The sequence below is a fragment of the Aethalodelphis obliquidens genome, unplaced genomic scaffold (assembly GCF_003676395.1).
Source record: "Aethalodelphis obliquidens isolate GAN/ISIS:26980383/991018 unplaced genomic scaffold, ASM367639v1 scaffold10, whole genome shotgun sequence".
Lineage (NCBI taxonomy): Eukaryota > Metazoa > Chordata > Mammalia > Artiodactyla > Delphinidae > Aethalodelphis > Aethalodelphis obliquidens.
The window spans coordinates 42652939-42668592 of NW_020837954.1; the positions used below are offsets into that span (position 1 = coordinate 42652939).

General features: G+C 43.2%; 1 protein-coding gene across 6 annotated transcripts; it reads left to right on the forward strand.

Moving 5' to 3' along the window:
• The first annotated feature begins 8788 nt into the window (after window positions 1-8788).
• Window positions 8789-14097, forward strand: SRSF5 (serine and arginine rich splicing factor 5). 6 transcript variants are annotated; one of them, XM_027111621.1, is made up of 8 exons: window positions 8789-8953; window positions 9845-9986; window positions 10315-10385; window positions 10525-10623; window positions 10904-10973; window positions 12189-12262; window positions 12712-12822; window positions 13274-14097. In XM_027111621.1, the coding sequence occupies exons 2-8, from the start codon at window positions 9861-9863 to the stop codon at window positions 13545-13547; spliced, it is 825 nt and encodes a 274-aa protein (XP_026967422.1). In that variant the 5' UTR covers window positions 8789-8953; window positions 9845-9860; the 3' UTR covers window positions 13548-14097. The 6 variants fall into 6 exon arrangements, with proteins under 6 accessions (XP_026967422.1, XP_026967424.1, XP_026967425.1 ...); XM_027111623.1 differs by having other exon boundaries at window positions 8789-8949; XM_027111624.1 differs by having other exon boundaries at window positions 8815-9078.
• Window positions 14098-15654: the final 1557 nt, after the last annotated feature.

The following is a 15654-nucleotide window of genomic DNA, read 5'->3' on the forward strand; positions in this document are numbered from 1 at the left end:
TGGCTGCAGTCCTTGCACCTGGACAGACGTCTCCTCAAGCAACAAAATACAGAGAAACTATAAGGGACTAAAAAGAACTGTATGCATGGGCAGCTGGGGCAAATTACGGACAACAAGATACAAAAAGACCAAAAACCCAACTGCCACTTCTGAAGAGCTGGGAGCAAAAGCAGGGTACTGCGCATACCCCCTGCACACACCACCACCAGAGGGAGGGGCAGACCACCTAAGCCACGCCTCCGGCCCAACCCCTGGACCCGCCCCTACCCTCACCCCGTATAAGGAACCAGCTCGCCCCCCATCAGGGAACGAGTGAGCAAGGGAACCTTTTACTTGTTCTCACTCCCTCCTGCTGCAGCTGGGGCCCCAATAAAGCCTTGCCTGAATTGCTTATCTGGCCTTATATCAATTTCTATTGATTAAGGAGACCAAGAACCTTGGTTGGTAACGTGTACACCACAATGGCTCTGTTAGGAATCGGTATATGGAGAATTGGTATTCTGAGGCTTCCTTTTTCTTCTTCTTCTACTTCTTTTCTTTTTCTGAGGGATTAAACAACAAATATTTATTTTTTTCACAGTTCTAGAGGCTGGTGCCAGCGTGGTCAGGTTCTGGTGAGAGCACTCCTCCTGGCTTGCTAATGGGGATTTCTTGCTGTGTCCTCACATGGTGGAGAGAGAGCTCTGGTGTCCATTCCTCTCTTATAAATGTACCAGGCCTATTGGATCACAGCTCTGCCCTTACGATGAGGCTTCCCTCTGGATATCAGAGATGGAAAGAGCCTGGTAGTTGGTCAGTCCCCAGTTGCTGACAGCTTGTGGGGTGGAGTAGATGTACAGGACAGCCAGCACTGAGGGGTACCTCTGAATGGTTTCACTTTGGAATGTTTGTCTTTTATATTTACCTGCAAAGGATTTGAGGTCATGAAAAAGAAACTTCCGTGTACTTTAAGTCCCAGTCTTGTTGGTTCCCTTTGTTATAGCAGTTTAACCTCCCCTGTGATTTTTGTCCCTTCTGACTCGAGAGATAGGGCTGCCTGGATCACTCATTAGAGTGGAAATGTGTGGAGTGTGCCAGGCACGGGATCAAATACTTTACATGCATTATATCACCTAATTCTCATGATAACCCTATGAATTAACTATGATTATTGACCTATTTCTCACATGCGGAAACTGAGGCTGAGAAAGGTCCAGCACCATACTGAAAGTCATGGATTCTCTCCTTCACAAATATGATTGGAGTGCCTGTGATATGCCAGGCCCTATTTTAGTCTCTGGAGCTTCCCATACTAAGTGTTGAGCCTGAAATTCCAACACACGTCTTATTCCAGCTCTGCACGTTTAGCTGATGGGCTCAGCTACTTCCCCTGTGGATGTCACCTGTAACGCAGCCTAGATGCTTCGGTCCTTGCTAGTAAGGGTTGATGCTGAATCTTCTAGCCCGCATCTTTGTAACACAGAGACAAAAACATAGCTAAAGTTACTTGCCCATGATGCAAAATTTGCTCTCCTGACTTAAAAAATGCTATAAGGTTTTGACTTCCCCTTTGAGTAAGTCATTTAACTTTGGAAAGAAAATCCTTTAGATCCACAGATTTAGAAAAGGCACACGGGGTTGAATCAAGGTCCCACCATTTCCAGCTGTGTGACTTTGTGCTTTGGTTTTAACATATTAAAAAAAGAAAAGAGGATATGAACTGACATTGGAGAGTTGTATAAAGGTTGGATTGGCTAATAAATTCAAAGCCCCAAGCACTATGCCTGGCATACAGTAAGGGAAAGATGGGTGGCAACTTTCATTAAGGAGGATGAAGATTGTAAAGAGGCCACTGGATTCTGCAATTAGGTCAAGGTGAACGTTGAGGGCAGTTCAGTGGAGAGGCGGGGTGGAGGTCCAGCTGTAGGTAAATGAGAGCTGGAGAGAGTGGCACCTCGGAGTGTAAAAACTACCTGCTCTGTAGCTAAGTGTGTTGGCTTAGGAAAGGTGAGATGGGGCAGCTTTGACAAGCGACATAGGTGGGGTTTTTTGTTTTTGTTTTTTTAAGTTTTAAAGAGGGAAACTAAGAAGGTTTGACAATTCAAGATTAAAGAGATAGTGGAGAGGTCAGGACTTAAGATGGAAAAAAAATAATTGATGGAGCAAGGTCTGGAATCTGGTGCATAAAGGACCAAAGTTTGAAATTTAGCTCCTTCTTTCTTTGAGACAGAGAAGGGGAAGATGGGTGAAGATATATGTAATTTGAAGATAGAGGGGAGAGAGAGGCTCTCTCTACTTTCCAGGTGAAGCAGGAAGTATTGTGGTAGTTAGATGACCCCCAACCATCCCCCGTCCTGGTCCTCACAGCCTGTGTACTTCTCTTCCGCATTGTACCAAGTTTGGCTGTGTGACCAATAGCATATGGCAGAAGCTATGTGTTATAGGTTGAATTGTGTGCCCCCCCAAAAAGGTATGTTAAAGTTCTAACCCCCAGTACCTCAGATGTGACTTTATCAGGAAGTAGGTCTTTACAAAGGTCATTAAGTTAAAATGAAGTCATTAGGGTGGGCCCTACTCCAATGTGATCGGTGTCCTTATGAAAAGGGGAAATTTGGGGAATTCCCTGGCAGTCCAGTGATTAGAACTCCGAGTTTCCTGCAGGGGACAGGGGTTCGATCCCTGGTAGGGGGAAACTAAGATCCCGCATGCTGTACGGCACGGCCAAAACAAACAAACATACAAAAAACAATAAGAACAAAACAAGGCAGAAATTTAGACACAAATTCAAAGAAAGACAGACAGGTACAGAAGGTAGATGATGTGAAGACACACAGGAGAAGATGGCCATGTGGCTGAAGTGATGCATCTCCAAGCCAGGAACACCAAGAATTGCTGGTAAACACCAGAAACTGGGAAGTAGCAAGGAAGGATCCTCCTCTAGAGCCGTCAGAGGGAGCATGGCCTTGCCGACACCTCGATGTAGGACTTCCAGCCTCCAGAACAGTGACACAATACGTTTCTATTGTTTTAACCCACCCAGGTTTTGGTACGTTGTTATGGCACCTAGCAAACTAAAACACTATGGTATGTCATTTCGAAGATCAGGTTATGAAAAGATTGTCGTTTCCATCTTGGATGTACTCTCTCTCTCTCAGGTCATTCCTTCTTAAGATAGCTAGCTGCAGGTTGTGAGGACATTCAGGCAGCTTACGGACAGGCCCACATGGAGAAGAACTGAGGTTTCCAGCCAACAGCCAGCAAGGAACTGAGGTCCATCCATAGTCAGGCGAGTGAGCTTGGAAGGAGATCCCTCTAGTTCAGGTAAGACTGCAGCCCCAATCAACATCAACAGCTTACTGTGGGTTCATTTGAGACTCTAAGCCAGAGCCACACAGTCAAACCAGCCCTGAATTCCTGACTCACAATGACTGTGAGATAGTAAATATTCGCTGTCTTAAGCTGCTAAATTTGGGGTAGTTTGCTACACAATAGTAGATACCCCTGCTAACAACGAAGGAAAAATGGTCACTTGAGAAAAGGAGAGAAAACATGGGATGGCTGCTGAGATAACAGGAAAGGCAGGAGTAAACCAGAAAATGTGGGTCTGGTTAGTGGTTGCAACTATAGTTGGAAACCACCCGATTAAGGTGCCAGTTAAATATTCAGATTCCTAGGCCTCCGATTCCTGAATCAGGCTCTCTGGGAAAATGGCCCAGGGAATCTGCATTTGAAATACAGTAGTGCCTAAATGATTCTTTTCAAGAACCACTGAGTTAGAGGATAATTGAGAGTAGAGGTAAAAGTGGGACAGAAACAGCAACTAAAGCTAGAATTTAAATTGGGTGTTAATTCATAGCACACACCGATATCGAATAACCACACTGCTATGGACCTATAAAGAATTTCTAATTTTTGTCAATAAATTCTGAATTAGTGGGAATTACTATCTCTGCCTTAAAAAATATTCTCAGGAGGTTTTCAAAAATTCTTTTTTAATTTTTATTGTTTTGGCTGTGCTGGGTCTTCGTTGCTGTGCGTGGGCTTTCTCTAGTTGCAGTGAGCAGGGGCTACTCTTCGTCGCGGTGCACGGGCTTCTCATTGCGGTGGCTTCTCTTGTTGTGGAGCACGGGCTCTAGGCGCGAGGGCTTCAGCAGTTGCAGCACCCGGGCTCAGTAGTTGCAGCACGCAGGCCCTAGAGTGCGTGGGCTTCAGTAGTTGTGGCGTGTGGGCTTAGTTCCTCAGCAGCATGTGGGATCTTCCCGGACCAGGGATCGAACCCATGTCCCCTGGATTGGCAGTCGGATTCTTAACCACCGCGCCACCAGGGAAGTCCTTCTCAGGAGCTCTTATGCTAACCTTTGCTCTCTAAAGATACTGCCCTATTTCTCCTTCAGTTCAATCCCTATGCAGAGATGCTCTGTCTATTCTAATTTCTACCTCACTCTAAACTTCTCTGGCCTTGGTGGTGAGAACTCTGCAAATTCAGAAGTGTTTCCTGTTTCTGGGATTTCTGGGGCCACCCTACTGCACAGAAAGGTATCCCATGAGGGTCATGCTGCAGCTTTTGTGATCAGGGCTGTGGCAGGAAAATCTGTAAGTGGGATGTTCTGGGCAGAACAGAGCATTAGATTCTCTAAGCCCCAGTTTCCTCATTTAAACAATGTTATAACACCTACATGGAAGGGCTGGCCTGAGGATTGACTGAGATAATGGGAGTAATGTCCTTATCACCATGCCTGGAACATAATAGTAGCTCAGGAAATGGCAGCTGTCAATATTAAAAGGGATGGTAAGGAGAATACGCTTAGGTGCCCTGAATTTAATCTTGATGTTAAAATGGTTTGTGTCCCAGTCAGGGCTCCAGCCACAACCTGAGTGACATACGAGTATTTGGAGCAGGGAAGATGGTTTTTATAGAGAACAAAAAAGTGAGTTCCTGAACCTAGGTCAGTATTAGAGAATACTCCTGGCTATTAGAATCACCTGCAGTCCTTACTAACAAACTGGGACTCCTCCCCAGGCCAATTAAAGCAGAATTTTCTGCCAGGAGGACTCAGGCAGCAGAAAGCTTCAAACACGTCCCAGGTGATTTTAATATACAGCTGGTGCTAAGAAAGACTCATCTAGGGACTCAAATTAAAGTAATGGGTTCACAGGTATTTCAATTACTGTACACTATATTAAACAACAACCACCAAAGCAGGATGTAGCAATAGAAAGAAGTCAGATGAGTATGTAGGGGTGAATCTGAGTCAAAAATCGAACATTTGAAAAAACCATACATTTCCAAGAGAAATTATTTAAGGATACTTATTCTTTAAAAAAAATTGTTAGTATTATTATCTAGAAGCAAGGAAGTCAACACTTTTAGTGTTGGGAGTTTTTAAGCATCTGGTGATATTTAGGACATTTTCGGAAAAACAGAATTGTTGGTCAGAATGAATATTTTTCCTTAGGCATATAGTTGTGTCATATTAAGTGGAAAACAGATAAAATTTTGAATATACACTTTTGATCATAAATATATTAAAGAAACATGGGAAAATGCCCATGATTAAGTTTTATGAATAAAACCTCTCATGATACCATTTCTATATATGAGGATGCTTCATATTTTGAAAATACAGTTGTGCTTATAGAAAAACACTAAAGGGAAATTATAAAAAAACCTAAATAGTTATCCCTTAGGGTTGGAAATAAGAATGACCTTTTAAATTCTCATATCTATATTTTAAAAAATGATGAGGTATTACTTTTGAATTGGAAAAAAAATTAAACAGTCAGAAAAAAAATCACACACACACGAAAGAAATACAGCAAAATATAAGCAGAGGTTGATTTGATGAGATGAGATTGTGAGCATTTCCTTCTTTCGATTATTCTTCCTGTTGAACATTTTTGTGACAATGCGTATCTATTTTTTTTATAATTGGAACAAAAGAAACTCTATTGAAAAATAAAGATCAAATCCTGTCTCCTTGTTTATGAGTTTACTTTCTGACAAAGGGAGTTGGTGGAAGCATTTACAGAGCTGTTTGAAGTTTAGGAATCACTTAGCTCAGGGGTATGCAAACGTTTTCCGAAAAGGGCCAGGTAGTAATTATTCTAGGTTTTTTGGTCTATATGGTCTCTGTCGAAAGTATTCAGCCCTGCTTTTGTGGCAGGACAACAGATATAGACACTAAGCAAATGAACAGGAGTGGCTGTGTTCCAAAAACACTTTATTGATGGATACTGACCTTTGAATTTTATATAATTTTCATGTGTCATGAAATATTCTTCTTCTTTGGATTCCCCGCCCCCCATTATTAAAAATGTAAAATCATCCTCAGGCCATACAAAAACAGTTGAGAGGCTGGATTAGGCCCAAAGGCCATACTTTGCTGACTCCTGAGTTAGATAAAAATCAGGGATGTGATGAAGGAAACTTCCCACAGTTACGCTGAAAGTCTCCCAAAGAGATGGCTTTGATAAACTCTGTTTATTTTAATCTGTAAGTTCTTTGCATCTTTTTTCCTTTACTAAAGATTTGCTACTCACTTGGATGTCTTAGGAAAAAGATGCCAAGTCATTTTGTTGAAACATTAATATAGGAACAGGAACACTTGAAAGAAATGCTAATGCAAACCCAGGTCTACAAATACTGTCTTTTCTGTGCTAGGCATTCCTGGAGACAAAAACATGAATAACACATATCTTTATTATAAGTCAGTGATGAAGGAATTATAGGAGTGTACACAGAATATCGTAGGATCACATAGAAGGGAGAGTAATTCTGCTCATGGAAGATGACCTTGTGTTTATTGGAGAAGTTGGTAAGAAAATCTGGTAGGGAGACAGGCAGTTTTCACTGAAAAAACGAACACTGCAGAAGACAAGTTGTTTAAAATACAGTAGATTAAGTCACTAGGAACTACTAATGAACAATTTGTGGAAGTCACAAACTTTTTAACAGTGAATAAATCAAGAGACTTTATTAAAAAATTAATCCTGAAGAAAATCAGAACACCTCGGGCTGAAAGCAGCTACTTTTTTTTTAGTGTACAGCACCATCATTCTTCTTTTTCACCGCAGAAAATATTTTCCAGATTACTTTCTCTTATTGCAGCGAAACTAATGTTTAGTGAGTGAAATCACAAGATGTTGCTTCCATATTCAACACAGAATGTAGAAAATAATTGGGAGGCTGATTTTCTTTTAATTATGCAGAAAGCAAACAAATGCAATTAAATAAGTACAGGTTTGGAACAATTTGTGCATGATGAAATGCCTATGTTTATCAGGCTAACAGCTAAAATTAAGTGTTTTAATTTAACAAATACATATTTTCTTTTAAATCCATCCTTAATTGGCCACACCATAACTAACTTCATAATTTTGCTCTGTACTCGCAGAGGCGCTTTTTAAAAATAAACATACAGGGCTTCCCTGGTGGCGCAGTGGTTGAAAGTCCACCTGCCGATGCAGGGGACACGGGTTCGTGCCCCGGTCTGGGAAGATCCCACATGCCGCGGAGAGCTAGGCCCGTGAGCCATGGCCGCTGAGCCTGTGCGTCCGGAGCCTGTGCTCTGCAACAGGAGAGCCCACAACAGTGAGAGGCCCGCATACCGCAAAAAAAAAAATAAATAAATAAAAAATAAAATAAAATAAACATACAAACGTATGAATGGATGAGTTCATGCCATACAAACTATCCAAGTTCTAATCCAGAGTTCCCAAGGGCCCTGGAGGTCAGAGTAAGGGCTGGTAGCTCTGCTCTTTCTTGAACTACTTTATTTCTGTGTAACTCTAGTTGCAAGCAGCAACCCTAGATTCTGGGCATCTCTCAAAAATGGGGTTAAATGAAAGAAAAGTAACTTTTTCACCATCATTCTCTTTATTGCCTAAGTTTCTAAGCCTGCCAACCTTACTGGGAAAAAATGCAAAGTTAAGAATGTGAAGGGCTACCGTTTCACACTTACTCTGAAAACACACTTTCTGTTTCTGAAGAATGGTAGACTTTTATGTGTTACATTACAGAAACCGGAACAGGAGTTAACCAAATACCGTTTGGATTTAAAAGTAGCTTGAAACACCTTCTTAGCCAGCACAGTCCTAGAGTGTGGAAAAGCAGAGGTCTGCATTCTGGCCTCAATTTCAGATGGCCTTCTAGCCACAGTCCCAATTTCAGTATTTCATGACCCCCAAACCTTCCATTTAAACAATACTGCAGCTCCTTAGACTTCTTACTATAACTAACCCGTAAGTCCGTGATATGGTTAAAATATTCACTTGAGCATCAGGGAGCGCCCTCCAAAGTGCAACCGTAAATTGCAAGCAGCAAGGGGTCAGAGATGGCCAGATATTTTTGCAAAGCCTGAGTTTCTTTCACCCAGTATGCTTCAGGGTATTAAAAAAAACCTTAAGATAAAGAAGAGGTGTGGGGACTTCCCCGGTGGTCCGTCCAGTGGTTAAGAATCAGGGTTTCCACTGCAGGGGGCACAGGTATGATCCCTGGTCGGGGAACTAAGATTCTGCATGCCGCAGCACGGCGAAAACAAACAAACAAACAAAAGGTGTCATTTGCCTTAGGGTATTTTTATGGGGGAGATAATTATGAACTGAACTTCAGGGCCTCATGGGAACCAGCCAGTTTTCCAGCGGAGCCCCTCCGGCGCCGAGAACCTGACGGCCACGCCCATGCCAGGTCCCTCCCCTCGGCCCCGCCCACTCCGGGGGCGGGTTACTTAGGCCGTCACCATAACGAGGTTCGGCCTCCCGACACCTCTGTCCCCGACCAATGGGGCGGTGCCAGGGGCGGTCCCGGAAGTGACGCAAGGACGCGCCCTCCATTTTGTAGGACGCCAGAACAGCTAAGTGCGTCAGTTGTGGAGAGACGTAGACGAGTTGAGTCCTGGTCTGCGGGGAGGCTGCCGGCTCCGTTGCAGACTACGGACCTCTCTGGGTCTCAGCTGCCAAAGATCCTGTCCGGTAGGTGAGTGGCTCACTTTGAGGGAAAGGCTTCTCGGATCGAGGCTTCTTCATGGCCGCTCAGATCGCGAGTGGTCAGGGCTGCTCTCTGTGCGGAGGACGGCGTCCAATGAGCGCAGTTTATTCGAGGTGGGCGCTGGGGCACGTCTCCCTTTGGGTATTGTTTGAGGGGACCTGACGGGGGAAGGGCGGTCCTGGTCACGGTCGTTTTTACATTGGGGTCGTGTGCCCCTCCCTGCCTCCTTACTTCACTCTCCGAACCCGGAGAGTAGTGGGCCGAGACCTTTGCTCGGGGTGTGGTCGGGGCTGTCCCAGGGCGGGTACAGTGACCCGGAGCGGTGGGGTCGGGCGGGGGGGAGGGGACAGGGAGTTTGGCACGGGCGGCTGTCCCCACCGCCGGCTCCGAGGCCGCCATTTTGTGACTGCTCCGCGGCCGCCCGCCGCCGTCTGCGCAGGCGAGGCGGTGGCGTCGCGAGATTCCGGCTTCCACCCGCTGTGACTCTCCTGGGAGGCGGCGACGCGCGCGCAGCCCGTCGCCATTGGGCTGGACTTGCGGAGGGGGGGTCGGCTCCGCCCGCACTTCTCGGCCTTTCCTGACTGCGGCAGACGGGAGGGGGCCAGAAGAGCCGGGGAGAGAGTGCGGCTGCGCAGTTCCAGAGGCGGCAGTGGGCGTTGCGGTTGCTGCGGTCTGGGCCCAGGGAAGGATCGTGTTGGGAGCCGAGTTTTAATTTTGTCTGCAAGGGACCTGGCCTAGTTAAGAGGCACTCTTGGCAGTCTTGTTTATAACATCACCGGGTAAACATTTTATTTTATGCCGTTTATGTTTTTGATCCCTTGACCAGACATTCTTCTGACATTTCACCGGTGTTATCTCAATTGAATTATTTCCTGACAGGAAGTACTAGCGGGACATGAGTGGCTGTCGCGTATTCATCGGGAGGCTAAATCCAGCGGCCCGGGAGAAAGACGTGGAAAGATTCTTCAAGGGGTATGGACGAATACGAGATATTGATTTGAAAAGAGGCTTTGGTTTTGTGGTGAGTATTTAGAACTGGTTGATTATCTGTTGTTAAGTGCATAAAGATTGTGGTAAGCAGTGCCTTTGATTTTATTGAGTCCAGGTAGAGTATCTTTAGGAAATGCTTTGCATCATTGAGGCAGTGAATTTTCGTAAGGGATAAAAGAGCCTCACTACTGGCTGAGAGAAATCACTGGTGGTCGCTTTCTGATGTGGCTGAGCTATATGCTGTTGTCATTAAGATACTCTTCCTAGGCTTTCACAGGTATTTACTGGTTTCAGTGGGTTGTAGAATACACTTTTAAAGGTGTATGAAGCATTCGGGTTTTTTCATGTTTGTATTTTAGGAATTTGAGGATCCCAGGGATGCAGATGATGCCGTATATGAACTTGATGGAAAAGAACTCTGCAGTGAAAGGTGAGGATCTTGTTTTTAGTTTTATCACTGCAGTTAGCGCTGCAGAAATAGGGCAGACTAGGTCAGGTGGGTGTTTATTTCTAAATAGTTTCTGACATAGCTTAAGTGGATAATGAAGATGTTTCCTCCCTTTCTGTAGGGTTACAATTGAACATGCTAGGGCTCGATCTCGAGGCGGAAGAGGTAGAGGACGCTACTCAGACCGTTTTAGTAGTCGCAGACCTCGAAATGATAGACGGTATGTGATGGATGGTGGATGGCTGCTTTGAACAAGCGTTACTGCAGGAGGAGTCTTTAATGTTTAAAAAACATTAGCAATAAGCGATTTTGCTGTTTATGTATAATCAGTTCTGTTACATCCACTGATCCTGTGTGTGTCATAAAATAATGCAGAAACTGTTGGCGGAAGTCATTTGAATGACTTGTCGTATCTGATTGCTTGAACTTGCCCACAACTGAACACAATAAGTGCACGTTGCTTCATTTCTTCCATTGTGAGCGCTCATTTTCTTCCTCAGAAATGCTCCACCTGTAAGAACAGAAAATCGGCTTATAGTTGAGAATTTATCTTCAAGAGTCAGCTGGCAGGTTTGTTGAAATACAGTTTTGAGATATTGTAATGTGGCTTTTTAAATATTAGTGGGTAGCTAATGTTTTTATTAATGTTTTATTAAAAGTAATTTTAATTTTAAATTAATGGACTTAATCGTAATTTTAAAATTTTAATTAAATGTAATTGGGGGATATTTCAAATTTTAATATTAGTGATCAAATGTAAATGTTTTGAGGATATATTTTCTTGTTTTTTAAAATCAATTTTAACCAAATATTAAACCCTTTATTTGCCAGCCTATCTGTGTCGTTGGCCTTATGACGAGGAGTGCCTGTGGGTTATCCTAATCGTTGTCTTGGTCACTCTTGGTTGGGCCTGGTTGACTTTGCCAGTCAGCTCCTACAGTGATCAATTGGCCACCTCTAGATCTGTGTTTGCCGGTCTAGACGTAATCGGTGCACTTCCTTGAAGTGCCAGGTTGCAGCGATCCCAGAGCGTTGATAACGTGATCTGATCCCTAAGTTGAGAGCTGTCTTCCTGTAACGCTTCCGAATAAGAGGTCCTGGTCGAAAAGAGTTGAAAGATACGAAATTAGGTGGTCGTTGGAATCCTGATCGCAGTAAAGTGGTCCTTGGTAACTACACAAGAGTAGAACATGTCTGCATCCGCCAGTAGTCTGCTAATAGGGAGGGCTGTGCGATTAAAGGCTTCCATCGATTGGGTAGTATCCTTCAAGTGGGTGGCGAAGAGCCAGTCGGGCATATGTCATGAAGGTTTCTCCGACCGATTAATGGTTTGCTGCTTGACTAGCCTAGGGAAATAATAATAAAGGTAAAGTAAACTTTTTTAATGACATATGGGGCACAAGATAACTGGTGTCTTGTAAATGTTTTGTTTTTAAATATAAAATTTCTACTTTAGTCTTTACTTTAAAAATATGTATTGTTTCTTTTTGTTTTGTTTTTGTTTGTTTTGTTTTTTTCCTTTTGTATTGAGCTCAGTATAGACTAATACTACTTTAATGTTAAAATCTGAATTTCCTGGCATTTTGCTTAAAAGCAATATGCTATTTGCTTATTTCGTGCCCTGACATATATTATTTTTAAATTCTGATAGAATACAAGTGTGGTAAATACCATGTTTGTACTTTATCTAACATCTTCTCTTTCAGTAGTCTTGTTTTTATACAATGTGGTTGTTTGTGTGTCATGTTTCCTTTTCTCTGCTTAACACAATCGTCTTGTGTTAAGGATCTCAAAGATTTCATGAGACAAGCTGGGGAAGTAACCTTTGCGGATGCACATCGACCTAAATTAAATGAAGGGTGAGTATGTACTGGAGTATGAGCCTTTTAAAATATTCTGAAAGTTTTACTCTGAATGTTTGAGCTCTTAAAATTTGGGCATGCTGGAATGTAGCAGTTCTCAGTCAGGGTTGAGTTTGCTTCTCAGGGTGCATGTGGCAGTTCTGGAGACCTTCTGGTTGTCATGATTGAGGGTGCTGCTGGCATCTTGTGAGAAGAGGTCTGGGATGTTAGTAATCATCCTGTAATGCACAGGAAAGCTGCTCACCCCCAAAGAATCATCTAGCTTAAAATGTCAACGGTTTGGAGGTTGCAAAGTCTTGCTCTCATGCTGTTTTATCCCTAAAGAGATGACTCAATATAGCAATAGCAAAATGAACATTAAAAAGGTACTTAAACTAGACTGATAACATAGTTTGTGAGACTACAAGAAGTATATAACTTTACAAATGGCATTTTTTTCTTTGTAGGGTAGTTGAGTTTGCCTCTTATGGTGACTTAAAGAATGCTATTGAAAAACTTTCTGGAAAAGAAATAAATGGGAGAAAAATCAAATTAATCGAAGGCAGCAAAAGGCACAGGTATCTCTTTAAATTGTTTTTTAATATAAATTTATTTTATTTTGGCTGTGTTGGGTCTTCGTTGCAGCGCTTGGGCTTTCATAGTTGGCAGCGAGCAGGGGCTACTTTTCATTGCGGTGCGCGGGCCTCGCGTTGCGGTGGCTTCTTGTTGCAGTGCATGGGCTCTAGGTGCTTGGGCGTCAGTAGTTGCAGCACCTGGGCTCACTAGTTGTGGCTTGTGGGCTCTGGAGCGCAGGCTCAGTAGTTGTGGCACACGGGCTTAGTTGCTCCGCGGGGTGTGGGTTCTTCCTGGACCAGGGATCAAACCCGTTGCCCCTGCATTGACAGGAGGATTCTTAATCACTGCCCCACCAGGGGCGTCCTGTTTAAATTTTTAGGTCAGAGTTTCATTTAATGGATTGTAGGGCCTGCTACTTAGTGTTTTTTGTTTTCTGTTTTCTTTCTTTCCTAGTAGGTCGCGAAGCAGGTCTCGTTCCCGGACCAGGAGTTCCTCCAGGTCTCGTAGCCGATCTCGTTCCCGGAGTCGCAAGTCTTACAGCCGGTCCAGGAGCCGGAGCCGGAGCCGGAGCAAGTCCCGTTCTGTTAGTAGGTCTCCTGTGCCTGAGAAGAGCCAGAAACGTGGTTCTTCAAGTAGATCTAAGTCTCCAGCATCTGTGGATCGCCAGAGGTCCAGGTCCAGGTCCAGGTCCCGGTCAAGGTCCAGATCAGTTGACAGTGGCAATTAAACTGTAAATAACTTGCCCTGGGGGCCTTTTTTAAAAAAAAAAAAAATTCCCAAACCATACTTGCTAAAAATTCTGGTAAGTATGTGCTTTTCTGTGGGGGTGGGATTTGGAGGGGGGTTGGGTTGGGTTGGGTTGGGCTGGGTATCTTTGTAGATGTGGACCACCAGGGGTTGTTGAAAACTAATTGTATTAAATGTTTTTGATAAGCCTTCTGCTCACATTTTTGTGAATGTCTGAAGTATATAGTTTGTGTATATTGACAGAGCTCTTTTATAACTAAAGCAAATTAATTTTTTTGTACTAGAAAAAATTTGAACGTTTTAGTTCCTGGTTATTCAAATATGTTAATACAGAATTAGTTTAATGCCTCACTTAAACTAATTAATAGCTTTGGACACTTAAAAGAGCTCTAAATTTGCTTGTACGTAAAGGCTTAATTTGAGTTTTCCTTGTTAGGGTCAAGGGTGTCCGTCCCCCCACCCTTTAACAGCTGCCTGGCAAAGACGTTAAAGCAGCTGTTTGTTATTGATAATAAAAGATTATAAAACTGCTTTTGTCTGTTTGTTTGAAGGAAGTGTGGCTACATCCTCCTCCTTCCCCATGCACATTTGACACATTTAAAATCCCTGGTAGAGAAGGCTGTAGTAGTGAGGTATGGTGAGCCTTTTTTTGTTTTTTTTTTAAATTAGTACTGTTGACATTTCTTCGCTAGTCAGAAGATGGGCAAAGAAGTGTGAACTGTTCAAAACAGTGATAACCAACAGTTGTTACGACGGTTTCCCTTGTGCGTGATCCTCCTGTTCTTTAACCACCCAATTTTATTTGGTGTCACGTTATTTAGGCCTTCCATAGCCAAGAGAAGGACAATTTGGGAAGGAAGATTGTAAAATTTAATGTTTCATGCCTAACTTAAAGGTTGTAATATAATTTTGATGGTCGGAGATCATCACATAAAACTTTTAAAATCACTGCACATGAATGCTTTAAGGGGCTTTCACATGATTTTTCTTGTCCTGAGACATGGATGTAACAGTCTGTAGGGAAAACAGTTGGGTAGTGAAAACTGCCTAAGGTTCTACATCCATCTCTGTTAAGTGTTAGAGCCCTATACCTATAGGAAATTAGTTTTATTGTTTCTTCTAGGAATTTCATAGGCTCATTTGAGTGCTAGTCTAGATAAATACTTGTAAGCATAACAGTGAATAGCAAATAGTAGCCACTATTAAGTCCCTTGTCTGTATAGTCACTGAGTCCTTAACTATTATATGTAGGATATATATAATTCCTGGTATTAGAACCCAGGAAGTCTAGTTCCAGAACCCCCAAACCACTCCACACTCATCTGACCTAACCTTTCAGGGATTTTGAGGAATGCAGAATTAGAAACCCTGGGAAGATTGGGCTTCCCCAAAGGCGGGGATTGGGTAGTGGGAATCTCCATATGTGGAGGCTAGGGTTAAAAGTTCTTGGCATGAAAGCTGCCCCGTGTTCAAGACTGCAGGACTCAGGTCATACAATTGTGAAGCCGATGTTTTTAACGCAAACTCTTCTGGGGAGAGTTTGTGTGGTATACTTGTTTATTCACTTAGATGTGGGGTACTCTGCTTACTAAATGGGAACCTAGGTTTTTTTTCTTTACAGTGTATCTGAAATGGAAAGGCACAATTATTTTCCCCCTTGGGCTTTTTAGATGTGGTAACTTAGGGTGACGTGGTGTAGTTCGATGTTTTACCAGTGACTTTTCACCTCTCTGTCATTAAATAGGTAACATCAGTGGCTTACCACTTTAATAAACAAGATAAAGCCCTTTCTTTGAACAAATGGCAGAGATGACTAAGTTATTTTGAACTGATAAGTTGGCCTGAATTCCCAGATACAAGACATGAGAAGTAATGAGTGTGGGTATATAATCCTAAGCAAAGTTTTAGGACCAGGTTTTGCAGGGCGTAATGTAACTCGTTTTGTGTTGGGCTGTGCTGCGTGGAGTGTGGGATCTTAGTTTCTGGACCAGGGATCGAACCCGTGCCCCCTGCAGTGGAAGCACGGAGTCTTGAGCACTGGACCGCCAGGGAAGTCCTTGTAGCTCGTTTTTTATATACAGTTGGCC

Excerpts from the sequence above, each read along its gene's own strand:
- SRSF5 (XM_027111621.1), top strand. The coding sequence starts at position 9,861 with ATGAGTGGCTGTCGCGTATTCATCGGGAGGCTAAATCCAGCGGCCCGG. Across the intron at positions 10,624-10,903 it reads AGACCTCGAAATGATAGACG|AAATGCTCCACCTGTAAGAA; the intron begins GTATGTGATGGA and ends TTTCTTCCTCAG. Across the intron at positions 10,974-12,188 it reads CTTCAAGAGTCAGCTGGCAG|GATCTCAAAGATTTCATGAG; the intron begins GTTTGTTGAAAT and ends TCTTGTGTTAAG.